The 27,093-nt window shown below is 45.3% G+C and overlaps 1 protein-coding gene across 3 annotated transcripts in view; it reads left to right on the top strand.

Annotated features, from left to right (window-relative positions):
* Window positions 1-25,996, top strand: part of ehd3 (EH-domain containing 3) — a 44,273-nt gene extending 18,277 nt beyond the window's left edge. For 2 of the 3 annotated variants that reach the window (XM_023973781.2, XM_023973782.2), the window contains 4 exons: window positions 12,725-12,778; window positions 18,272-18,684; window positions 23,047-23,211; window positions 23,797-25,996. In XM_023973781.2, the coding sequence (XP_023829549.1) occupies window positions 12,725-12,778; window positions 18,272-18,684; window positions 23,047-23,211; window positions 23,797-24,327 (1,163 nt within the window). In that variant the 3' untranslated portion in view covers window positions 24,328-25,996. The remainder of the gene's footprint in view (window positions 1-12,724; window positions 12,779-18,271; window positions 18,685-23,046; window positions 23,212-23,796) is intronic. The other variant, XM_023973783.2, reaches the window with a different exon arrangement.
* Window positions 25,997-27,093: the final 1,097 nt, after the last annotated feature.

Consider the following 27,093-nt stretch of genomic DNA (forward strand, 5'->3'; position numbering starts at 1 on the left):
AGGTTACGCTCTTCAACCTCTCCACCCCTCTCTCCAACCTCTCCACCCCTCTCAACCTGCTCCCACCCCTCTCTCAACCTCTCCACCCCTCTCTCAAACCTCTCCACCCCTCTCTTTACCTCTCCACCCCGTCTTCTTTACCTCTCACCCCTCTCGTCAATCCTCTCCAACCCCTCTCTTCAACCCTCGTCCACCCCCTCTCTTCAAACCCTCCACCCCTTCTCTTTACCTCTCCCCCTCGCTCAACCTCTCCCAACCCGCTCTTTACCTCTCCAACCCCTTCTCTTACCTCTCCACACCCCTCTCTCAACCTCTCCACCCCTCTCAACCTCTCCACCCCTCATCTCAACCTCTCCACCCCTCTCTCAACCTCTCCACCCCCTCTTTTGTCCCCTCTCAACCTCTCGCAACGCCTCTCTTTACCTTCTCCACCCCTCTCTTGACCATCTCCACCCCTCTCTCAAACTCTCCACCCCTCTCTCAACCACCCTCCTCCACCCTTCTCACCCGTCTTCTTATACCTCTCCACCCCTCTCTCACCTCTCCCACCCCTCTCTTTACCTCTCCACCTCTCTCCTCTCCAACCTTTCTTCTCACTCCCCTACCCTCTTTACCTCTCGCCCCTCTCTCAACCGTCTCCACCCCCTACGTCTCACCCTCTCCACCACCTCTTTTACCTCATCCAACCCTCTTCGTACTTACCTCTCCACCCCTCTCTCTCTCACCCCTCTCTAACCACCCCTGTCTCCACCCTCTCAACCTCTCCACCCCTTCTCTTTAACCTCTCCACTTCTACCCTCAACCCTCTCATACTCTCCACCCCTGTCTCAAGCCTCCACCCCTCTCACCTCCCCATCCTCTTTTACCTCTCCACCCCTCTCTTTACCTCTCCACAACCCTCTCTCCAATCTACCCCTCTCCAACCTCACCCCTCTCTTTACCTCATCCGCCCCTCTCTCAAACTCTCCACCCCTCTCTTCAACCTCTTCCACCCTCTCCACTCTCTTTACCTCTCCACACGCCTCTCTCTTACCTCTCCACCCCTCTCTTAACCTCTCCACCCCATCTCTCCAAACTCCACCCCTCTCATTCCACCCTCTCTTCTCTCCAACCCCTCTCTTCACCTCTCCACCCCTCTCTCAACGCTCTCCACCCCTCCTCTCTCACCTCTCTCACCTCTCCCACCCCTCTCTTACCTCTCCACCCCTTTCTTTCACCTTCCACCTCTCACTTTACCTCTCCACCCCTCCTTCCAACCTCTCCACCCCTCTTGTCAACCTCTCCCAACCTCTCTTTTACCTCTCCAAACCTTAACCTCTCACCCTCCTTACCTCTCCACCCCTCTCTCAACCTTCCACCCCTCTCTCAACCTCTCCGAACCCCTCTACCTTCTTAAATCCTCTCCTTTACCCTCTCCACCCTCTCTCAACCCTCTCTTCGTACCTCTCTCCCAACCCTCCTTGTCTCCACCCCTCTCTCAACCTCTCCACCCCTCTCTATTACCTCCACCCCTCTCTTTACCTCTCCCCCTCTCTTTTACTTCTCACCCCTTCTCAAACCTCTCCACCCCTCTCTTTACTCCTCCACCCCTCGCTCCCACCCCTCTCTTTACCTCTCCACCTTCTCACCTTAACTTCTTTACCCTCCCAACCCTCCTTTACCTCTCCAACCCTCTCTTTACCTCTTCCTCCCCTCTCTCAACCTCTCCACCCCTCTCTACCTACTCACCCCTTTTCTACCTCTTACACCTCTCCACCCCTCTCTTTTACCTCTCCAACCCTCTCTTTCAACGCTCTCCACCCCTCTATTCTCACCTCCACCTTCTCCACCCCTCCTCAACCACACCCCTCCATGTTACCTCTCACCCTCTCATACCTCTCCCACCCCTCTCTTCAACCTTCTCCACCCCTCTCTTTACCTCTCCCACCTCTCCACCCCTCTCCTTTACCTCTCCACCCCCCCACCCCTGTCACCACCCCTATACCCTTCTCTCAACCCCTCTACCCCTCCCTCCACCACTCCACCCCTATCTCTACCCCTCTTTCAACCCCTCCATCGCTTACAATCTCTCTACCCCTGTCTTCGCCCCTCTCTCAACCCCTCTACCCCTCTCTCCATTCCTCTACCCTAATCTCCACCCATATGTCCATCCCTCTCTCAACCCCTCCATCCCTTACAACCTCCTCCCCTCTCTCCACCTGTGCTGCTGAACCCACTGAGACATTTGCATAGCCAGTTCTGGATCAAAACTTTCATTATGTCTTCCACACTGAAACCACTTCTGTAATTACTCTATTAGCATTTTCTGGGACACGTTTGAACCTTCAATTCCCAGTATTTGTGGTGAAAATAGCAAGCAACCTTCAGATATCCTGCTTCTCTGTGACTGACCTTTTTTTCCTCTGACCCTTTGACCCTTTAAACCACATACTGTATGGGAAGTCAGGGAAACGTGTAGCTGTGGCAGTGTTTTAATCTGCATTCAATCATGATGTGTTGAAAGACACCAGAGATCAGAGTGAGATACTCTATGCAACACCCCTATGTTTATAGGACTGTGTAACATGGTCCAGCAGCTCTTTCCACATGAATTCCAGTAAACAGTAAAGACCATTGTCTATTAGTCTCTGAGTACACTCTGCTTAATCCTAATAAGAAATCTGTGTTTTATTTCAGTGATGACTCTCATAGGGGTTTCAAAGCTGCAAAGTATGTAAATACACCTTCATTTATGCCCTCTGGTATTCTGAATGTATCTGTGGTTCTGGGAATGGCAAAGTGGACAGGAGTACTGATCAATGTCACCATGATGTCACAGTGTTCCAGCCCTCTTATCAACAAGGACATCAAGACTCTGCAGTAGACATATATGGTGTTTATCACTTAGCCTAGCAGGCTGCCATAGTCTGACCACTCCCCCCTGCCCCACCTCTGGGATGGCCCACTATACTCAATGGATAAATGGTTCTTCGGCTGTCCCCATAGGATAACCCTTTTGGGTCACATGTCGAACTATTTGTGGAACGGATTGTTCATGGATCCCAAAAGGGTTCTACATGCAACCAAAAAWGGTTCTTCAAAGGGTTCTCCTATGGGGCAGCCGAAGAACCCTTTTAGGTTCTAGATAGCACCTTTTTTTCTAAGAGTGTACTGACATAAACACTCTCTGGAAGTACCTGGCTAGAATGGATTGTCAACATTGTATGTACATGGTGCATTACTTTTTCTTTTAGTGTGTGCCAATGTTTCCCTCACTCTTGTGTCTTTTCACTGATGAAAGATGTCACAGTGAGAGATGCAAATAAAATTCTTAGAATCCTCAGAGGTGATTGAACGGAAGTATGTCTTGGCACACACGACACACCAATATTCCGGGAAAAAGGGTCTCCTTGTTCCATGTCAGGGAGAGAAAAGAGAGAGTAACTCTGGCTTCCTGTGAACCAGTCCAGTCTCACTCCTCACCACAGGGTCAGGGTTACCTCCAGCTGATACCTACCTGCTGAGAACTCCTACCCTAATGTACCTTAGCTCTCATCTCACCTTGCCGCTACACCTATACCCCTTCTACTGTACCTTAGTTCTCATCTCACCTTACCGCTACACCTCTACTCTTCTACTGTACCTTAGCGCTCATCTCATCTCACCTTACCGGCTAAACCTACGAATCTATCTACTGTACCTTAAGCTTCATCTATCTCACCTTACTGCTACAAGGCCTACTACTCTTGACACTAGTAACACTTAGATCTCATCCTCCCTACCGCTACAACACCTCTACTTTTCTACTGTACCTTATTCTCATCTCACATTACCAGGCGCTAACACCTCTACTCTTGCTACTGTAACCTTAGATCTCATCTCACCTTACCGCTACAAACCTCTACTCTTCTACTGTACCTTAGCTCTCATCTCATCTACCTTACTGCTACACCTCTACTCTTCTATTGTACCTTATATCTCATCTCAACCTTACCGCTACACCTCTACTCTTCTAGTGTACCTTATATCTCATCTCACCTTACCGCTACACCTCTACTCTTCTACTGTACTTAGATCTCATCTCACCTTACCGCTACACTCTACTCTTCTACTGTACTTAGCTCTCATCTCATCTCACCTTACTGCTACACCTCTACTCTTCTACTGTACCTTAGATCTCATCTCACCTTACCGCTACACCTTACTCTTCTACTGTACCTTAGTTCTCATCTCACCTTACCGCTAACCTCTACTCTTCTACTGTACCTTAGCGCTCATCTCATCTTACCGCTACACCTCTACTCTTCTACTGTACCTTAGCTCTCATCTCATCTCACCGCTACACCCTACTCTTCTACTGTACCTTAGATCTCATCTCACCTTACCGCTACACCTCTACTCTTCTACTGTACCTTAGCGCTCATCTCATCTCACCTTACCGCTACACCTCTACTCTTCTACTGTACCTTAGCTCTCATCTCACCTTACCGCTACACCTCTACTCTTCTACTGTACCTTAGCGCTCATCTCATCTCACCTACCGCTACACACCTCTACTCTTCTACTGTACCTTAGCGCTCATCTCACCTTACCGCTACACCTCTACCCTTCTACTGTACCTTAGCTCTCATCTCACCTTACCGCTACACCTCTACTCTTTCTATGTACCTTAGCTCTCATCTCACCTTACTGCTACACCTCTACTCTTCTACTGTACCTTATATATCATCTCACCTTACCGCTACACCCTTACTCTTCTACTGTACCTTAGCTCTCATCTCACTTACCTGCACACCTCTACTCTGCTACTGTATTCTACCATATCACACTGTGCTGTGCTCTTCCTCTCTTCTCTATGAACTGTCTGAGACCCATAAAACCTTACCTCACCACTGTATACTCTACTGAAGCCAAGTCTATAGGACATGTGGTGTGGCAGATAGATGTGTGCCTCTGTGTTTGCATCAGGCTCAACTAGGTTGTAATCTCCCCCTGAGATCACCCAGCCAATCTCTGCGGGGGTCCGTGTCCTCCTGTTTGTTTTGTGCATGGTTAGTTACTTCATTCCACATTCAGCAAAAGTCCATCACCCACCCGATAGCCCACAGTAATCACCCAGCACGGCCCACCCTGGCCGTCAGCACTTTCCTTTGGGCTGCCGGTGTGTGTGTGTGTGGTGCAGTGGTGTGGTGGCTTGTGTGTCTGTGGCTATGTGTTTGGTGAGCTCACGGTCCAGTCGGATTAGGGCTGATTCAGGGGAGCAGAGAGGAGAGAGGAAGCAGAGAGAGAACCCAGCTTTAGAGCTATACACAGGAAACATGGAGTAGTCAGAACCAGAGCCCCTACATACAGTGACTCCAACGTCGTCACATAAGCACAAAAGTCCAGTAAACTGTGTAACATCATTTTTGCCACAACCAAACTCAAAAGAGCTTATGGAGCCAAATTGTATGCAGCAGTTTATGCAGAGTAGGCCTATGTTGTCATTGAATGTGTATTCAAATGTAAAGCTTAGCATTTACTAGTAAAATCAATCAGTGTTTTGGGACTGCTGGTAATGCTTGAATGACTAATATGCTGAGGATCTTACTTTGTATAGTCAAGTAATTCCCATTTTATTAGACCAGAGGCACAAAATTGTGCATACATGAACTTGCAAATTCACACTGCTGGTCGCGTATCTAGATTCTAGAGTTAAAGTATAGGGACTCTAACTTGGCATCATCAAAAGCCTGTGATTGCAGGTTACTGCTTGTTTGTCTACGTATTCTCCCTATAATTTGGCCCGGTTGTCATTGGTGATGCACTTGTACCTTTCATGCCCCTAAAGCATTCATAACAGGAAGTGAGCGTGTCTCAAAGCCGATGTTAACCAAGTGGCCCCTAAAAACCACTCTCATGTGTGTTATAGTGGGTATTCATAAAATTTACTCTTGGACTCAGTTTGAGTTTCCTGGGGATCTCCGGGTGTTTTCACATATACGGTAGTCCTCTTTAAAAGAACCAATCTCAGTCCTCTTTAAAGTGAACTCTGTGATTTAAAAAGCGATATAACTCGGTTCTCTTTGCATTCACATTGCTATCTTTAGAAAGGAAGGTTCGTGCTATCCGGGATATTTGGGACATCCCTATGCTAAATCCTAAACCTAACTGTAACCCCTACCCTTACCTTAACCTTAACCCTTACCGTAACCATTTTAAATGACAACTTCAATGGGGTACCGTCAGAGTTGTGACGTCCCAAGGATTCTGGATTGCACGGACCTTGATTTTGTACCCTATGTTGTGATTCTCACCAAATGTCTTTGTCTTCTCACACTATTCATAATCGAATAAACAGCGTATGAAGCTTTCTTAGCTACTAGATCACATACTGCAAGAAAATAATCAGAAATTCGTGTCAGTACAAAACTCCACACATATTTTGGAATTTCTGTGCATCCTTGACAATCGCTTATCAATATCCCCCCCAAAGAATTTCCACAAACCTGCACATCATCATCTTCTCGATTTAGTGGCACCAATGTGAGTGGTTATGGCAGGGGAAATGGTGTTGCGGTAGTCTAGTCTGTAGTGCGGGGATAATGACAAGTGAACCTGGGGAGCTGTAACGGTTTTCTTCCGTTGGTGAAGGAGAGGACCAAAATGCAGCGCGGCTAGTGTTCAACATGTTTAATAAACAAAGAGACGATAACGTGATCACTATACAAAATACAAAACAATCAATGTGAAAACCGAGWCAGTCCTATCTGGTGCAGAACACAAAGACAGAAGACAACCACCCACAAACCCCAACACAAAACAAGCCACCTAAATATGATTCCCAATCAGAGACAACACAAAACACCTGCCTCTGATTGAGAACCATATTAGGCCAAACATAGAAACAGACAAACTAGACACCAAACCCACCCAGCTCACGTCCTGACCAACACTAAAACAAGTAAAACACACAAGAACTATGGTCAGAACGTGACAGGAGCTTTGTGTTCACATTGCCTTAAAAAAGGAATTCAAATGAACCGAACTCAGACCACCTCTCAAGATGGTCTCAGTTCGGTACACTTCGAGGGATCTTTTGAAGGGTCTGAGTTCTTTGGCGTGTTCACACTGAATAAAAAAATAAGCGAACCGCATTGAGTTCACAAAAAATATCTGAAAAAGACCAAGTGTGAAAACACCCTCAGAGAGTTGTATAACTTTGAAGCACAGCTCTTTTCCAGGTTTAGGCATACACTGTACATCAGAAGCTCTCCTCCCAATAAAATTAATATATTACATCACTGATGATGTCTAAATGTTCCATCCATAGCATCAGTGAAGGAAGGCTGTGGTCTTCCTGCCCCTGTACATTCCCATTAGGAGCAGAGAAGTCATTAGGGCAGGCTGGGCCTTAGGCCCTGCTCTCTCATTAGCCAATTCCTGTCGGTCTCGCGTGTAAAGCTGCCCGTGTCTCGGCCCTGCAGCCTGAAGCCCTGGTCTGGAATCCCTGGACTGCTGCCTCCCTCTGGATGGCTGTGTGTGACGCTTATAATCTTATCTCTTGCCCTCTCATTCTCTTGCTCTATCTCTCCCTCTCTCTTCTCTCTCTATTTGTCACTCACGTGCACACACACACTCACGCGAGCACTCAAACACACTGTGTTACAGTATGTGGGATGGTAGTTCATGGCAAGCTGTGCTCTCTCCCATGCTCTGGGTCAGGCTGCTCTCTCCCTCTCGTTAGTGTGTTAGTGGGATGTTCAGATTTAGCACTCCTAATGAGAATGGCTGCCTGGCCATGTGAGGAGCCTTAACACTGCACACCAGGTTGAGTCGCACTGTGAAATACTTGCCTTTTACAATCGGGTGTTACAAGATAGCAAGATAGGCCCTCAGTGTTTGTCTCTGTAGAGACTACTTTAAAGCCCAGGAACATTGTTTATACCAGGTATATAAACCTTTCTGTTAAACAGCTGACCCGCTGTAGGCTTAATGTGGTTTGGAGATGTGGGTTGTAGTCGTGTTGAAAAGATGCTTAACAAGTGTAATCCTTTTAGAGCAGACAGGTGCATGTGTGTGAGTGTCAAACATGCCTGTGTGTGTGTGTCTGCGTGTACTTCCTGCTGTTTTGTCTCCTCTCCCACTGCGCTGCGTGTTGGCCTGACAGGGCCTGTTGGATTAATGGGGCTGAATAATGCGTGTAGTACAGCTTAGGATCCTACGTACAGCACTGTAGTGGACAGACCTGAGGATACTTTTCACAGCTTGTTTTTGTCTTAGGATTCCTGGATAAGTGAACAAATTAACATAACATCACTCATGACCATGTTTATGTTGTCATCATCAACTGAATAAGATGGCTTGTGTCAAACATTTAAGAAAGAGTGGTGGGTTTGAAACAGGTTAAAGTTGAGAGACAATTACTGCTTGATACTTTCAAGTAACTCACAGAAAGTATTACCCTTTAGTACCAGTCGTAGCTAAGTAGTAAACAGGCCATATCTCTGTTAACTACTTCAGTCCCAGAGTCCTGACGACAGTTGGCCAGGGACAAGTGCTCATGTATGGGGACTGAAGAGGGTTGGCACAATAATTAATTGTATTACTTTGAACAGAGATATGGCACACCTTCCTCCTTCATGGCAGCACGAGTACAAGGAGGGTGACCATCTGTGTATGCTTAGAACTGAGCCATAGGATAGAGAGATGAGAGAGAAGCAGGTTTCTTAAAAACACAGACTTACCTGGCAGATGGGCAGGATAATGACCTCAGTAAGGATGCCCAGAAGGGACAATTATAAAAAAGTCTCTAAGCCCACACACTGTGCCATATCCTTGTAGTTATAGAGAAATGGAGTGCTGGTTTGTTTATGGACAGCCATCGTTAGAGAATGCTACCTCCCCCTGTTGTTTTTATCCTTTGGTAAAAAAAATGAAAACAGCAGTATAATAAAAGCTCGTTAAGAGTAATTCAGAAAATGACTTTTTAACCATGTATCTCCAGTATTTTTATTTTTTTCAGGAACTCAGTCGGGTCTCAACTTACAGTTGCGAGTTAGAATAGTAGAATAAACAAGGTGCAATTTCAAAATTTGTTTGCGCGTCATCAGTTTTTCTTGTGTTATGTCAGTCACTGATAGTCAGTTAATTGATAGTCAGTTAGTGAGCAACTGATGAGGTTCACCCTGATGAGGTGAACTGAGTTTATGAAGTCTTTAAAAACCATTTGATCATGCATTTTCAGCTTACTGAATTTGAATCTAACAAAGAGATGCACAGTCTCTTCTTAATTTATTTATTTACTAAGTGGTTTCCACCCTTTTAAGTTAAACAATCGTCATCTTCAACAGGGTGCATGCCTGCCCGAAGTAAATTATTGTCTGATTACAGAGTGTTTTCACAGCCAAGTGCCAAGACTGAGTTCCCATGTCAACCAGTAACACAGTTAAACTTCTGAGGGCCAAGGAGTCAGAAGTACAGCACTAAGAAAGACATGAAGACTATCCCTTACTTTTGTACTGTCATTGAACTGTGGAAAATGACAGATTCCTGAATCTGATATTCCATTCCAATCACTCCCTATGGCTTCTAAAGCCCAAGTGTAGGCAAAGTCATAGAGCTAGCTGATTGTGTGTTCAGTTCGGTTCCAAGTCAGTGATGTGAAGAATGTGGGAGTTTTGGTATATCATAGTTCTGACACTTGTTACCTTTGGATAGACTTTGGAACTTATAAAACATAGTCACTCTTTCCATCTGATTAGGAAGCAGAGCATACAGAACATTGGCTCCAGGTTTGTTAACTATTGCATGCCAAGGTATACAATTCTTTATTAACACAGGTCCACTTTTATGATGCTTCCAATATTGATAGATTACATATAGTCTTCACTCTTAATTTATAGTTAAACTACTTCAAATATGGTAATGTATTAAAACGTTATTCTACCATGGCTGTTCACCCACTTAAAATCAATGTGTAGAACAAAGTCCCCCACTCCAATGTGTTCCCATAGCAAATAAATGGAAGGCTAAATTTACCTTACTCACAGTCAGCACAGCTGTGTGTTTGTGTTTGTGTGTGTGTGTGTGTGTGTGTGTGTGTGTGTGTGTGTGTGTGTTTGAGTGTACTGTGTGTGTGTGTGGAGCCTGTCCTTGCCAACTGGACTCAAGGGTAGATGTAACATAGATTAAATAAAATCTAGGACACTCCAATTAGTATGATATCTTAAGTTTCGTATGATATCTATTCATTTGTGGATGTCCATCATCAATTTCGTATGATATTTTAAGACTTGCAGTTCTTACAATATGTTATGAATTGCAATTGGTAAAATATGTAACACATTTGCAAAATGTATGATATGCTACAAATTACAATTTGTTGTGGCTAGGTGGCTATAATGTTAGCTAGGTAGCCAACATTAGTTAGGCTTGGGGTTAGGGGTTAAGGTTAGGGTAKGAGTTAGGTTAAAGGGTAAGGGGAAGGGTTAGCTAACATGATAAAAAGTAGTAAGTACTTGCAATGTTGCTAATTAGTTAACATTTTCTGTGATGGTTCTTGACGGTCTCTGTCTGAGGCTTGCCCTATAGTGTGAATGGTACGAGTATGCATATATTTGCCATCTCTGTCTCATTCCCCTCCTCTCTGGTTTCTCTCGATGCTGTGGTAACCCCACAGAATATGTTTTCAATCAAAATGGTCAAAAATGAAGAGAAATATCTGTCTGGAAGTGGTCTGAGTGGGGAGGGGGAAACTGTAAACTAGCTGTTATTGGCAGAGAGGTTTGAAACTCTCTTATTGGTCTATTAACTAATTTACCACCTGGTGCTGTCACCAGGCAGGCCAGAACTACATCCCAGCAAAACAGGCAGAAATTTCAGGCGGTCTTTTCAAACAGCTCTTACACTAAAAGGGCATCAATTTCACAATTTCACAGTATTATTCCATCATAGTGTGGAAATATATACACTGTTGAAAAAAATAAAGGGAACACTTAAACAACACAATGTAAYTCCAAGTCAATCACACTTGTGTGAAATCAAACTGTCCACTTAGGAAGCAACACTGATTGACAATAAATTTCACATGCTATTGTGCAAATGGAATAGACAAAAGGTGGAAATTATAGGCAATTAGCAAGACACCCCCAATAAAGGAGTGGTTCTGCAGGTGGTGACCACGGACCACTTCTCAGTTCCTATGCTTCCTGGCTGATGTTTTGGTCACTTTTGAATGCTGGCGGTGCTTTCACTCTAGTGGTAAGCATGAGACGGAGTCTACAACCCACAACAAGTGGCTCAGTAGTGCAGCTCATCCAGGATGGCACATCAATGCGAGCTGTGCAAGAAGGTTTGCTGTGTCTGTCAGCGTAGTGTCCAGAGCATGGAGGCGCTACCAGGAGACAGGCCAGTACATCAGGAGACGTGGAGGAGGCCGTAGAGAGGGCAACAACCCAGCAGCAGGACCGCTACCTCCGCCTTTGTGCAAGGAGGAGCACTGCCAGAGCCCTGGCAAAATGACCTCCAGCAGCCACAAATGTGCATGTGTCTGCTCAAACGGTCAGAAACAGACTCCATGAGGGTGTATGAGGCCCACGTCCACAGGTGGGGTTGTGCTTCAGCCCAACACCGTGCAGAGCGTTTGGCATTTGCCAGAGAACACCAAGATTGGCAAATTCGCCACTGGCCCCTGTGCTCTTCACAGATGAAAGCAGGTTCACACGCACATGTGACAGACATGACAGAGTCTGGAGACGCTGTGGAGAACGTTCTGCTGCCTGCAACATCCTCCAGCATGACCGGTTTGGCGGTGGGTCAGTCATGGTTGGGGTGGCATTTCTTTGGGGGCCGCACAGCCCTCCATGTGCTCGCCAGAGGTAGCCTGACTGCCATTAGGTACCGAGATGAGATCCTCAGACCCCTTGTGAGACCATATGCTGGTGCGGTTGGCCCTGGGTTCCTCCTAATGCAAGACAATGCTAGACCTCATGTGTGGAGTGTGTCAGCAGTTCCTGCAAGAGGAAGGCATTGATGCTATGGACTGGCCGCGCCCGTTCCCAGACCTGAATCCAATTGAGCACATCTGGGACATCATGTCTCCTCCATCCACCAACGCCACGTTGCACCACAGACTGTCCAGGAGTTGGCGGATGCTTTAGTCCAGGTCTGGGAGGAGATCCCTCAGGAGACCATCCGCCACCTCATCAGGAGCATGCCCAGGCGTTGTAGGGAGGTCATACAGGCACGTGGAGGCCACACACTACTGAGCCTCATTTTGACTTGTTCTAAGGACATTACATCAAAGTTGGATCAGCCTGTAGTGTGGTTTTCCACTTTTATTTGAGTGTGACTCCAAATCCAGACCTCCATGGGTTGATAAATTTGATTTCCATTGATCATTTTTGTGTGATTTTGCTGTCAGCACATTCAAACTATGTAAAGAAAAAAGTATTTAATAAGAACATTTCATTCATTCAGATCTAGGATGTGTTATTTTAGTGTTCCCTTTATTTTTTTGAGCAGTGTATATAAAAGACAGGAAAATCTAATTTTTGACTGCACTAGGTCTTTAAACATTTTGCCTTCTATTCTACCAGGACCCTGACTGTGTTTCAGTACTGGAGAGGTGCATTACTAGACTGTATTGTGTTTATCATAATGTACACCCATACGTCTCCATCTCCACTTGAAGCACTGAACCCCAATTTTATTTCCCTTCATTTCATTTTCACCTCTGTTTGTGTCTCTCTCTCCCCATGTACAGCTGCAAATGAACATGGACCCGGCTATAGCGAGTATCGTAAATGCCCATATGGAGGTATTGTAGTGAAAGCACAGTGTTAACCAATGCAGCTTGCCTATACTACTACACAATAAACCCTATGGAGTTTCTGCAGTGCTGCCTCAAGCCAGACCTGCCATGAAATAACTGGGTTCCCTGACATTAACCTCTATTGTTCCCACATCGTTTTATAATCCCTGCCAACCAGTTTCACTGCTCTTATTGTCCTGCCCATTATTCACGTATGGTCTCTTACCTCCTGTGCGGCTGCCTATATGTATCAAAGTCCCTGCTGAGGCGAAAGAGCATTGAGATGTAGTGTTTAGTTCATTTTAAGCCCTTACAGTAAATGTTGATCCACAATATCTTTAGGGTAAGTCTAGTCAATAAACTCGAAAGAAACACTAGAACAGGCGTATGAAGTAGTAAATAGGTAATAAACACCACCACCTCATAAGAAAAGGTGAGAGAGATATATTGTCCATCCCTACCGCAGGTAACAATAAAGCCCCATAGTGAAACTGCCAAATCATCAGGGATGAGGCTTATGCGCCTCTATCCCCCGTGTCGGCATGGGATAACATCCTTCCTGGAAACATGGCCATGGCTGCCATATTCCATGCCTGTGATTTGAACAACATTAACACACTAATCCCAACTTCTGGTGCGGTCTTCAATTCTGGGAATTCTGTGGAACTCTTCCCCTTTGCTGTAAGTGCTCAAAGGTAAGGAGGAGCTCTGCCTAGCACCCCTGGAGTTGGAAAGATTGAAGAAGAGCTGTTTGGTGCTTCAGGAGGCAGGTGATAGATGGTAGGCATATGTGTCTTGATATTGAAATATTCAGTGTCTCTGCAAAAACACAGTTGGAGGTTGTGTTGTTGTGTCTATGATGTGTCACAAACAATCAACCTGAATTGAAAGTCCTGGGTGGTCATCTTAGTATTKTTTCTACACTGAACAAAAATATAAGCACAACATGTAAAGTGTTGGTCCCATGTTTCATGAGCTGAAAAAGCTTATTTATCTCACAGATGTCTGAAGTTTTGAGGGAGCATGCAACTGGCATGCTGACTGCATGAATGTCCACCAGAGCTGTTCTCAGGCAATTGAATGTTTATTTCTCTACCATAAGCCACCTCCAACGTTGTTTTAGAGGATTTGGCAGTATGCCGAACCGGCCTCACAACCGCAGACCACGTGTAACCACGCCAGCCCTTCACATCTAGCTTCTTCACGTGTGGGATCGTCTGAAACAAGCCATCCAGACAGCTGTGGGTTTCCACAACCGAATAATTTCTGCACAAACTGTCAGAAACCATCTCAGGGAAGCTCATTTGCGTTCTCATCGTCCTCACCAGGGTCTTGACCTGACTGCAGTTCAGCGTCGTAACCGACTTCAGTAAGCAAATGCTCACATTCGATGGCCAATGGCACACTGGAGAAGTGTACTCTTCAGGAATTAATCTCAATTTCAACTGTATGGGGCAGATGGCAGACAGCGTCGTGTGGGTGAGCGGTTTGCTGATGTCAATGTTGTGAACAGAATGCCCATGGTGGCGGTGGGGTTATGGTATTGGCAGGCATAAGCTATGGACAACGAACACAACTGCATTTTATCGATGGCAATTTGAATGCACAGAGATACCGTGATGAGATCCTGAGGCCCATTGTTGTACCACTCATCTGCCGCCATTAGCCTGATAATGCACGGCCCCATGTCCCAAGGGTCTAAGGGTCTCTACACAATTCCTGGAAGCTGAAAATGTCCCAGTTCTTCCCAGACATTGATGAGGAGTGGGAATACATTATACAAGCCACAATCAACAGCCTGATTAACTCTATGCAAAGGTGATGTGTGAGGCAAATGGTGGTCACATTAGATACTCACTGTTTTTTTGATCCACGCCCCTACCTTTTTTTAAGGTATCTGTGACCAACCGATGCATATCTGTATTCCCAGTCATTTGAAATCCATAGATTAGGGCCCRATTCTAATTTATTTCAATTGACTGATTTCCTCATATGAACTGTAATTCTGTAGAATCTTTGAAATTGTTCCGTTTATGTTTTTTTCAGTGTATTTCATAGTCCTTTCAATTGTCTCTCTTCTTTCAACTCAATTGTGTGTTCTTCACAGATGCTTTATTTGTCTCAAGGTACCCATAACCTGTATGTTCATGTATTGTCCTCATAATACTATAGCACGTACAGTGGCAAGAAAAAGTATGTGAACCCTTTAGAATTACCTGGATTTCTGCATAAATTGGTCATAAAATTTGATCTGATCTTCATCTAAGACACAACAATAGACAAACACAGTCTGCTTAAACCAATAACACGCAAACAATTATACGTTTTCATCTTCATTGAACACACTGTGTAAACATTCACAATGTAGGTTGGGAAAAGTATGTGAACCCCTAGGCTAATGACTTCTCCAAAAGCTAATTGGAGTCAGGACTCAGCTAACCTGGAGTCCAATCAAAGATACAGTGAAATACCCTCACCATCCAATGGGAACTCCTCTGTCATTTCAATGGCATTCAAATAAGCTGTCATACTTATTGACGTCTACCACTGACATCTTGTCAGTGGGAGACTTAGCTACCTTCTTTACTAGGAATACATGCTTTGGGAATGGACTACTCATCATCTGAAAATATGCTGCCAGCTAGAGAGTAGAGTACATTTTCATTTCTCTGCGGGTGAAATCTGTTTTTCCCCGACGGCTCTCTTTGTCTCTTGACTTCTGGGATCACTGCCTTCAGATTAGACAGCTAATTGCTCCATTAGATTAGCCATCATTTGGGGGATTCTCTTTATCTGTGCTGAAACACCTCTGTCTCTCTCTCTCACTATCTAACTCTTTCACTCTATCTATCTGCTGCTGGCAGGAGGAGAGTAAAGTGGTTCAGTCACCCACTTAGTGTAAAGCACAGGAGGTTGGTGGCACGTTAATTGTGGAGGACGGGCTCATGGTAATGGTTGGAGCGGAACCAATAGAATGGTATCAAATAGTGTATTCACTGACATTTTCAACCTCTCCCTGTCTGAGTCTGTAATACCAACATGTTTCAAGCAGACCACCATAGTCCATGTGCCCAAGAACACTAAGGTAACCTGCCTAAATTATTACCGACGCGTAGCACTCACGTCTGTAGCCATGAAATGCTTTGAAAGACTGGTCATGGCTCATATCAACATCATTATCCCAGAAACCCTAGACCCACTCCAATTTGCATACCGCCCCAACAGATGCACAAATGATGCAATCTCTATTGCACTCCACACTGCCCTTTCCCACCTGGACAAAAGGAACACCTATGTGAGAATGCTATTTATTGACTTCAGCTCAGCGTTCAACATCATAGTGCCCTCATAGCTCATCACTAAGCTAAGGGCCCTGGGACAAAACACCTCCCTCTGCAACTGGATCCTGGACTTCCTGACGGGCCGCCCCCAGGTGGTAAGGGTAGGTAACAACACATCCGCCATGNACCTCCCTCTGCAACTGGATCCTGGACTTCCTGACGGGCCGCCCCCAGGTGGTAAGGGTAGGTAACAACACATCCGCCATGCTGATCCTCAACACAGGGACCCCTCAGGGGTGCGTGCTCAGTCCCCTCCTGTACTCCCTGTTCACTCATGACTGCACGGCCAGGCACGACTCCAACACCATCGTTAAGTTTGCCAATGACACAACTGTGGTAAGCCTGATCACCGACAACGATGAGATCTGACCGTGTGGTGCAAGGACAACCTCTCCCTCAACGTGATCAATACAAAGGAGATGATTGTGGACTATAGGAAAAGGAGGACCGAGCACGCCCCCATTCTCATTGACAGGGCTGTAGTGGAGCAGGTTGAGAGCTTCAAGATCCTTGRCGTCCACATCAATAACAAACTAACATGGTCCAAGCACACCAAGACAGTTGTGAAGAGGGCTCGACAAAACCTATTCCCCCTCAGGAGACTGAAAAGATTTGGAAAAGGTTCTACATCTGCACCATCGAGAGCATCCTGACGGGTTGCATAATTGCCTGGTATGGCAACTACTCGGTCTCCGATCACAAGGCACTACAGAGGGTAGTGCGTACGGCTCAGTACATCACCGGGGCCAAGCTTCCTACCATCCAGGACCTCTATACCAGGCGGTGTCAGGAAGGCCCTAGAAATTGTCAAAGACTTCAGCCACCCTMATCATAGACTGTTCTGTCTGCTATCGCATGGCATGCGGTACCGGAGCGCCAAATCTAGGTCTAAGAGGCTTCTAAACAGCTTCTACCCCCAAGCCATAAGACTCCTGAACATCTAATCAAAGGGCTACCTAGACTATTTGCATAGCCCCCCCCTCCCCCCCCGCCCCACTACTTCTACGCTGCTGCTACTCTCTGTTATTATCTATGCATAGTCACTTTAATAACTCTACCTACATGTACATTTTACCTCAATTACCTCGACACCGGTGCCCCCGCACATTGACTCTGTACCGGTACACCCTGTATATAGCCCCGCTATTGTTATTTACTGCTGCTCTTTAATTATTTGTTAATCTTATCTCTTACTTTTTTGGTATTTTCTTAAAACTGCATTGTTGGTTAAGGGCTTGTAACCCTTAAGCTTTTTCACTGTAAGGTCTACAGCTGTTGTATTCAGCGCATGTGACAAATACAATTTGATTTGATTTGAAATACATCAAACACATGGTTTCCAGGTGTTGTATGCCATTCCATTAGCTCCGTTCCAGACATTATTATGAGCCGTCCTCCCCTCAGCAGCCTCCTGTGGTGTAAAGCCTGTTATCCAGCCAGTGGGGCCGAGGGTAGGTTAGGGGAGGCTAGCGCTGCAGCCCCTTGAGGTCAGGAGGCTAATGCTTCGAGGAGAGGAGAAGAGGGTCATGAAGTCACACTGGCGTGTCCTGTCCTGTCATGTCATGTCCTGTCATGTGAAGTAGTGAGAACTAAGTGCAAATCAAGAAGTGAGTTCAAGATATATTAGCAGGGGTTTAAAGAAATAATGTCATCATGTTATGTTCTCAATGGTAAGTGGTAAGATACTAAATGATCAACCATTACCTCATTGTGTTCAAATGCCTTTCAGCCTCTATCTTAACAAGTGGTTCTGTTCTCTTTTGTAATTGATGACTTGTCATACTCTTGAGCAATAGGCCTACCAAGTTCACAACACTCTTCTGGTTACTCAGCTGGACACCACTGGGCCACCCAGTCTGTTGTTCTGCTGGTTGTTGACCCTGCCTCTCTCCCGCCTCTCTCCCACCCCTGGCTCTCTCCCACCCCTGCCTCTCTCCTGCTTCTCTCCTGCCTCTCCCCTGCCTCTCTCCCGCTTCTCTCCCACACCTGCCTCTCTCCTGCCTCTCGCCTGCCTCTCTCTTGCCTCACTCCTGCTTCTTCCCTGCCATTCCCCTGCCTCTACCCTGCCTCTCTCCTGGCTCTCCTCCATCCTTGCCTTTCTCTTGCCTCTCTCCACCTCTCCCACCCTTGCCTCCCCTCACCCCCTTCGTGTCTAAAGGCTACGACTTCGCCGCCGTGCTGGAGTGGTTTGCAGAGCGCGTGGACCGAATCATCCTCCTCTTCGACGCCCACAAGCTGGACATCTCAGACGAGTTCTCGGAGGTCATCAAGGCCCTGAAGAATCAYGAAGACAAGATCCGGGTGGTTCTTAACAAGGCTGACCAGATCGAGACGCAGCAGCTGATGAGGGTCTATGGCGCCCTCATGTGGTCGCTGGGGAAGATCGTCAACACACCCGAGGTGATTCGTGTATATATAGGGTCATTCTGGTCGCACCCACTGCTCATCCCTGACAACCGTAAGCTGTTTGAGGCGGAGGAGCAGGACCTGTTCAAGGACATCCAGTCACTGCCCCGCAACGCTGCCCTCAGGAAGCTCAATGACCTCATCAAGAGGGCACGACTCGCCAAGGTAAGCTCTAACCTCACACATGCATGGTCCAACACACGCATGCAAACACACATTCTCTCACAAAAGTAAGAGTGGCTAGTACTCCTAAGCACTATGTTATGTCATTTTGGCCTAACTAGGAAGTTCTCTTTTATTAGGTATTAAGTCATTTTTCGAAAGAGAAGAAAAGTCTTTGTTTTAAATAGCTATTTTGAATGGAACAGAATCTCCATACAGGAGTTGCTACTGAACTTAATAAGCTACCAATCCTGACTGATGGGTACAGTGACTCATTGTGCAAGAGTAATGACTGCAATTACATCCACTTTGTCAAGGCAAGATAACCTTCCCCTACTGAGCGAAGCTGCAATCCCCAGGGGACATTGTGTGACTGCGTGGTGTGATGAGGGCTGGTACAGTGGCGGTACCAGGGTGCCTTCCCAACTGAGCTACACTTTAATAGAGTCCTAAAGCATTGGTGGCACTAAGAACACAGTCACACCAAATCAATTATCAGTCACAGGTCACTACTGTTCATTTGGCATAGAGCGTTGATTGGATGTAAATAAGACATGGTAGATGGAGTTAGTCATGGGACAAGTCTTGACCTCAGATTGACCTCGGAATTCTCTTCGTTTTTCAAATAATGAGGTGACAAAGTAGCATTGGTATGCATTTATTGTCTTACGGCAATAAGAAAAACGTGTTACTATATTGATTTAATTATTATATTGATGAATAATTTATTCCAAACTAGATTGCAAGGTCAGTGGTTCTGTGATCAAGGCCTACAATCTTAGAAAAAAAGGTTCTATCTAGAACCTTAAAGGGTTCTCCGGCTGTCCCCATAGGAGAACCCATTGAAGCACCCTTTTTGGTTCCAGCTAGAAACCTTTTGGGTTCCATGTAGGACCTTTTCCACAGAGGGTTCTACATAGAACCCAAAAAGGTTTTCCCTGGAACCAAAAMGTTTTTTCCTATGGGGACAGCCGAAGAACCCTTTTGGAACCCTTTTGGAACCCGTTTCTAAGAGTGTACTGGGTGACCGATAGATGAGCATCCTGGGATCCAAGCAGTAATCAGGATAAAGACAGGTCAATCAACACAGTACAGGGTGTCTGTGTTCATACAATCATCCTCACAGCCACTGACATACCAGATGATTAACAATCAGCCTCACATGAAGAATCTTTCTCCCCAAGGCTGTATTTATTGTATCAGCCTCCCAGACAGCCAGGGAATCCCTCAACCCCTTCTGTCTTTCTGTCTCTTTCTGTCTCTCTCTCCATCTGGTATCTTATTAAGTTCTAGGTAGCACCGTAAGCATTTCACTGTTGTATTCGGCGCACTTGACAATAGTGGGGAGTGTTCAATTGATGAGGTTGTCAGAATTCCTGGGATGGTCTTACCATGTGGTTCCAACCGGATATTTAAACAGAMATATCAGCTTCTTGTCCAATTAGTGTGGAATGGAACTTCATGAGATATTCATCAGAGAGCAGTGAGACAGAGGAGAGACCGTTCTGATGTAAATTAGAGAGAGAGAGAGATAGATTGGGTAGCATTGATTTGACATGCCACCTGAGCTCAGGAGGTTATTATGTGATAGCCATTACAGCGGCTTAACTCTGGGCTACCTCTCCTATTAGCCCCAAACCAGTATATGTGACTGATGACCAGGTCCTCTGTTGTCATACAATACAGGCACCACCTCATCTCCACACTTCAGATGGCTGTTCTGGAGATCACACAGCCACAGCAGGATGTCCTGAGGAGGGAGTGTGTGTGTGTGTGTGTGTGTGTGTGCCCGTGTGCGTGTTTTGGGGGCATCCCTGGCCACAGTCCAAAGAATCCACCAAACAGGTGGTCACCTTGAGAGGAAATGGTAACCCACCTCCGGCCTCCTCCTGTCCCCTGTCCCCCTATTCCTGGTCCATGGAACCTGGTCCATGTCCTGTCCTATGCCTCTGTCCTGACCAGACCAGAGAGGTGGGCTTCCTCTGCTGTCAGCAGCAGTGTGCTCATCCATCCGCCAAAGGGAAACAGAGGCAGAGGATACAGAGGTTCCACTGAAGGAGCTGGTTACTCATGTAGTGCCAGCCTGTGCACACACACACACACACACACACCTACTATTGTTACATAACTTTTATTCCTCAATGAATACAGTCAATAATGTCTGGAGCAACTATTGAATACCAACAAAAACATTGTGGCCTTGGATGTGAGTAGATGTTGCCGTTTCAGTGCTTGAAACTTGTTTTACACCTTTAGTATGCCTTATCTCAGCAATCATGTCCACTCTTTCAACATACAGTGCATTCGTAAAGTATTCAGACCCCTTGACTTTTTMCACATTTTGTTATGTTACAGCCTTATTCTAAAATTAATTAAATTGTTTTTTTCCTCATCAATCTCCACACAATACTCCATTATCATGAACCAAAACCTGGTTTTTAGAACATTTTTGCAAATGTATACAAATTTAAAAACTTAAATATCACATTTACATAAGTATTCAGACCCTTTACTCAGTACTTTGTTGAAGCACCTTTGGCAGTGATTACAACCTCGAGTCTTCTTGGGTATGACGCTACAAGCTTGGCACACCTGTACTTGGAAAGTTTCTCCCATTCTTCTCTGCAGATCCTCTCAAACTCTGTCAGGTTGGATGGGGAGCGTCACTGCACAGCTATTTTCAGGTCTGTCCAGAGATGTTCGATCAGGCTGGGCCACTCAAGGACATTCAGAGACTTGTCCAGAAGCCACTCCTGCGTTGTCTTGGCTGTGTGCTTAGGGTCGTTGTCCTGTTGGAAGGTGAACCTTCACCCCAGTCTGAGGACCTGAGTGCTCTGAATCAGATTTTCATCAAGAATCTCTCTGTACTTTGCTCCGTTCATCTTTGCCTTGATCCTGACTAGTCTCCCAGTCCCTGCCTCTGAAAAACATCCCCACACCATGTTGCTGTCACCACCATGCTTCACCGTAGGGATGGTGCCAGGTTTCCTCCAGACGTGACGCTTGGCATTCATGCCAAAGAGTTCAATCTTGGTTTCATCAGACCAGAGTATCTTGTTTCTCATGGTCTGAGTGTCCTTTAGGTGCCCTTTGGCAAAATCCAAGTGGGCTGTCATGTGCCTTGCACTGATGAGTGGCTTCTGTCTGGCCACTCTACCATAAAGGCCTGGTTGGTGGAGTGCTGCAGAGATGGTTGTACTTCTGGAAGGTTCTCCCATCTCCACCGAGGAACTGGAGCTGGAGGAACTGGAGCTCTGTCAGAGTTACCATCAGGTTCTTGGTCACCTCCCTGACCAAGGCCCTTCTCCCCCGATTGCTCAGTTTGGCCGGGCGACCAGCTCTAGGAAGAGTCTTGGTACTTTCAAACGTCTTCCATTTAAGAATGATGGCGGCCACTGTGTTCTTGGGGACATACTGTAGAATAATACTGTAGAAATGTTTTGGTACCCTTCCCCAGGTCTGTGCCTCAACACAATCCTGTCTCGGAGCTCTAAGGACAATGCATTCGACCTCATGGCTTGGTTTTTGCTCTGACATGCACTGTCAACTGTGGGATCTTATATACACAGGTGTGTGCCTTTCCAAATCATGTCCAATCAATTGAATTTACCACAGGTGGACTCCAAACAAGTTGTAGAAACATCTCAACGATGATCAATGGAAACAGGATGCAACTGAGCTCAATTTCGAGTCTCATAGCAAAGGATCTGAATACTTTTGTCAATAAGGTATTTCTGTTTTTTTTTTTAAATAAATTAGCAAACATTTCTAAAAGCCTGTTTTCACTTTGTCATTATGGGGTATTGTGTGTAGATTGATAAGGATTTTATTTAATTTGATCAATTTTAGAATAAGGCTGCAACGTAACAAAATGTGGAAAAAGTCAAGGTGTCTGAATACTTTCCGAATGCACTGTATGTAATCTGTGTCCTCCTTTCAAATACACATACCATGTTCAGTTCTGCGTTTTGATATAGCACATGCATAACATGTTCTGGTGAAATATCTCTCAGAAATCTCAAGGGGAGTCAGTCCTGTGATGAGGTTATTTTCCCCTTTGCTCTCAGTTCTAGGAAACCCTAAGGAAGGGAAACCTCTTGTGTAGCCGGGTGTGATACCCGCCACATGCTCTCTCATAAAACTGCTTTAAGTGCTTCCTTCCTGTTTGAACGTTCATAATGTCAATTATTTTCAGTWTCAAGGACATCTGAGATATTAGGAGGAACATTGAAGAGCCCTTGGTGGCACAATAGACACATAAACAAAACAATCTTTCTAGCTATGACCCAAGAGAGGAAGCAGTATATGAGTGATTTTTCTCTACCCTACTCAGTCCACACTGAGTACTGCTCTGTGCCCTGTTAGGTCCATGCCTATATCATCAGCTCTCTGAAAAAGGAGATGCCCAGTGTGTTTGGGAAGGAGGGCAAGAAGAAAGAGCTGATTAACAGTCTGGGAGAGATCTACAGCCGCATTGAGAGAGAACACCAGATCTCCCCTGGAGACTTCCCCAACCTCAAGAAGATGCAGGTAAGATAGAAAGATGGGGCTTCTCTTGAGTAAAGCTAAGGGTAGGTGTAAAATATGGTCTGGACAGACGACATCATTCCATAAATACCTAAAAACCTTGAAATATAAAATGACTACGAACATGACTCACAATGCCATGTTTACCAGGGGAGTGATGGATGAAGCCCACAATCTGTGCTGTTTTCCTCTGATTACTGAGCTAACACACAAACATGTATGCCCTACTGGGACTGCTTTGAGCCATGGTGACAAAACAAGCTCCTTTCTGATTGGCTGTGATCAGGAATGAGATCTGAACCACCCCCAGTCCATCTGGGCCTGATGAGCACTTTGTTTTCCTCACTGAGAGAAGCACCAACATGACTTGCATCAGGGTAGAAAGTAAGCAGTAGTCATGTTGATCCTTTCTGACATATCTCTGATGCACAGACCAGGACAGTCATGTATCTTGTTCCAACTCCCTCTCACACATAAGAGACTGTAGAGATGCATCAACTAAGATCAGCTTGACCCCAAACTATGCTTGTAGTGAGTAAAACACTGCTCTTTTGACCTCTTACCTCTGCCCTCTCTCCCCTCCTATAGGAGCAACTGAATGCCCATGACCTGAACAAGTTCCAGCCCCTGAAGCTAAAGCTACTGGACTCGGTGGACGACATGCTGGCCCACGACATTGCCGGTCTCATGGTGCTGGTCAGACAGGAGGAGACCAACCGACCCCAGCAGGTGGTGAAGGGAGGGGCCTTCGACGGCACCCTCAACGGGCCCTTTGGCCATGGCTATGGCGAGGGCGCCGGGGAGGGTATCGATGAGGCAGAGTGGGTGGTGGCCCGCGACAAGCCCATGTACGATGAGATCTTCTACACGCTGTCGCCGGTCAACGGGAAGGTGACTGGCGCCAACGCCAAGAAAGAGATGGTGAAGTCCAAGCTTCCCAACACGGTGCTGGGGAAGATCTGGAAGCTGGCTGACATAGATAAGGATGGGATGCTGGATGACGAGGAGTTTGCCCTGGCCAATCACCTGATCAAAGTCAAACTGGAGGGGCACGAGCTACCCGCCGACCTCCCCAGTCATCTCATCCCCCCTTCCAAGAGGAAAATCACTGCTGAGTAGACTCAATCCCCCCCCCCCCCCCCCCCAGGCACGCTCGCCTCCTCAGGGCACTGAACAAGAGAGGGAGTGGGTAAGAGGGAAGAAGAGAGGGAGTGGGTAAGAGGAAGGACAGTGAGGGATCTATGGGGGGTGTGGGGGTAAATTCATCAAGGTTGGACAACCACGCTTCAACAAGAAACAAAGAAAAGCAGAAACTTTGTGTTTATGCTTAGTGGGAGCAAAGGGATTGGTTTGCTCTTCTGGTAGATGGCAGATTTTTTTTTTTTTTTTTTTTTTTTTGAACTGGGTTGAAGGGGGTAAAGGTCATGGTTCAAAATTCAGAGTCGAGGGAACTGATATTGGACGCTGCACCACCCACATGCCCTATTGTTATACACCACTGAGAGTGTGCTATCTGTGACACAATAACCTGCATTATCATTGGATACATGAACACTGTCTGTTTCTCTCTAGCATAAATGATTTGTATTTCATTTGTATTTTATTTGAGCCTGTTTTGTAGTCTGCTTCATATCTCTCCAGAAAATGGGCATGTTTCAAAAGGATAAACTAATATCAATACTAAATCTTAATAATCCTTCTAGTTATCACTTTAAAATACAATAACGGTCAAATGTAGTGACAGGAATCCTTTTTATAAGTAGGTAGTGTAGACATATGATATTTTCTTCTTGTGAACAGGCAGCATCCTAACACATGCAGGCCATTCATAGCCTGACCAAGAGACTGTTACAACTGTATAGCTGTGATATCGGAAATCTAAGAGTTGGTAGACCTTTAAATGTATAGTGTTTGAAATTGCCTTCTAGTAACTAGTATCCTTGTCAAATGTCTGTATGTTAATWCCTATGTAATCTATTATTTAGCATACTTATGTAATTCTAATCACTGTTGAGAGAAAGAGACTTCAATCTTTCCATAGATAAGGAGGTGAACTGACAATGGAGATGATGTTTATGTCCTGTTCTGGCGTTTCCAATGGGACATAGTATACATACAAATATTCCCTTGTTCATCTGTGTTCACTGGATGCATAACCCATTAAAAAGCAAACGTTTCAAATCACTACTCGCATCCAATTATCTTAGATTGCTTCCCTCAATAAATGGCACAAAACAATACTATAGTTATGGTCTTGCTATACTCTGACGTTCAATATATATCTATCATAGAGACTGTTCTACGCTCTATATTCTATGATATCCAGTGTTGTAGTTGAGACCACTTCTGGATATTATCCACCATAAATATTATGAAGTCATAATCCAAATACCCTGTGTTCTTGTACCTGATTATTCAGAAACTGAAAGATGGAATAGGTCAGAAATATATGAGAATTGTATGCAGAAAAGGTCCAGGGCAAGTTTAATTTTGTAGCTATAGTAATACAGTGACAGTTATTATTGGGATGATAGTGAGGGAACACTCATCTGAAAGTAGTTCCTAGGGGAAATTGATATGTTGATAGACTATACTGCACAGTATCTAAGGGAGTTTATTCCACTCACACTGTACACAAGTGGTAGGTTTCTTTCCCTGACTGATATGACTGATACTTGCTCTACTTCTCTTCTGCTGTGTATTCATCTGTTGCTGCTGATAGTACGCTAAGTATCCTGTTGTCATCAATTGGAGTAGATCTTGCAACTAATAAAGGTGACAGAGCCAAGCATTTCTCATTCTGGTTCATGCTTTTGTTTAGACTAATTACGGTAAGAGTCCTGAGCCACTCCTTTTCCAGATGTCAGGGAGTTATGAATCTACAAGATTACTTTTTTCATGCACACCCATTAAATAGATATACAGTACCAGAGATGTACAGTACTATTATACTACATTGTAGAATAATAGTGACATCAAAACTATGAAATGCATATGGAATCATGTAGTTACCCAAAAAGTGTTAAACAAATCAAAATATATTTTATATTTGAGATTCTTCAAAATAGCCACCCTTTGCCTTGATGACAGCTTTGCACACTCTTGGCATTCTCTCAACCAGCTTCATGAGCTAATCACCTGGAATGCATTTCAGTTAGCAGGTGTACCTTGTTAAAAGTTCATTTGTGGAATTTCTTTCCTTCTTAATGCGTTTGAGCCAATCAGTCGTGTTTTGACAAGGTAGGGTTGGTATACAGAAGATAGCCCTATTTGGTAAAATACCAAGTCCATATTATGGCAAGAACAGCTCAAATAACCAAAGAGAAATGACAGTCCATCATTACTTTAATTAAGACAAGAAGGTCAGTCAGTCGAAAATTACAAGAACTTTGAAAGTTTCTTCAAGTGCAGTTGCAAAAACCATCAAGTGCTATGATGAAACTGGCTATCATGAGGACCTCCACTGGATAGGAAGACTCAGAGTTACCGCTGCTGCAGAGTACAAGTTCATTAGAGTTACCAGCCTCAGAAATTGCAGCCCAAATAAATGCTTCACAGAGTTCAAGTAACATCTCAACATCAACTGTTCAGAGGAGACTGCATGAATCAGGCCTTCATGGTCGAATTRCAAAGAAACCACTACTAAAAGACACTAATAATAAGAAGAGACTTGCTTGGGCCAAGAAACATGAGCAATGGACATTAGACCAGTGGAAATTTGTCCTTTGGTCTGATGAGTCCAAATTTGAGATTTTTGGTTCCAATCTCCGTGTCTTTGTAAAACGCAGAGTAGGTGAACGGATGATCTCAGCATGTATGGTTCCCACCGTGAAGCATGGAGGAGGAGGTGTGATGGTGTGGGGGTGCTTTGCTGGTGACATTGTC

Source organism: Salvelinus sp. IW2-2015, linkage group LG28 (assembly GCF_002910315.2).
Source record: "Salvelinus sp. IW2-2015 linkage group LG28, ASM291031v2, whole genome shotgun sequence".
Lineage (NCBI taxonomy): Eukaryota > Metazoa > Chordata > Actinopteri > Salmoniformes > Salmonidae > Salvelinus > Salvelinus sp. IW2-2015.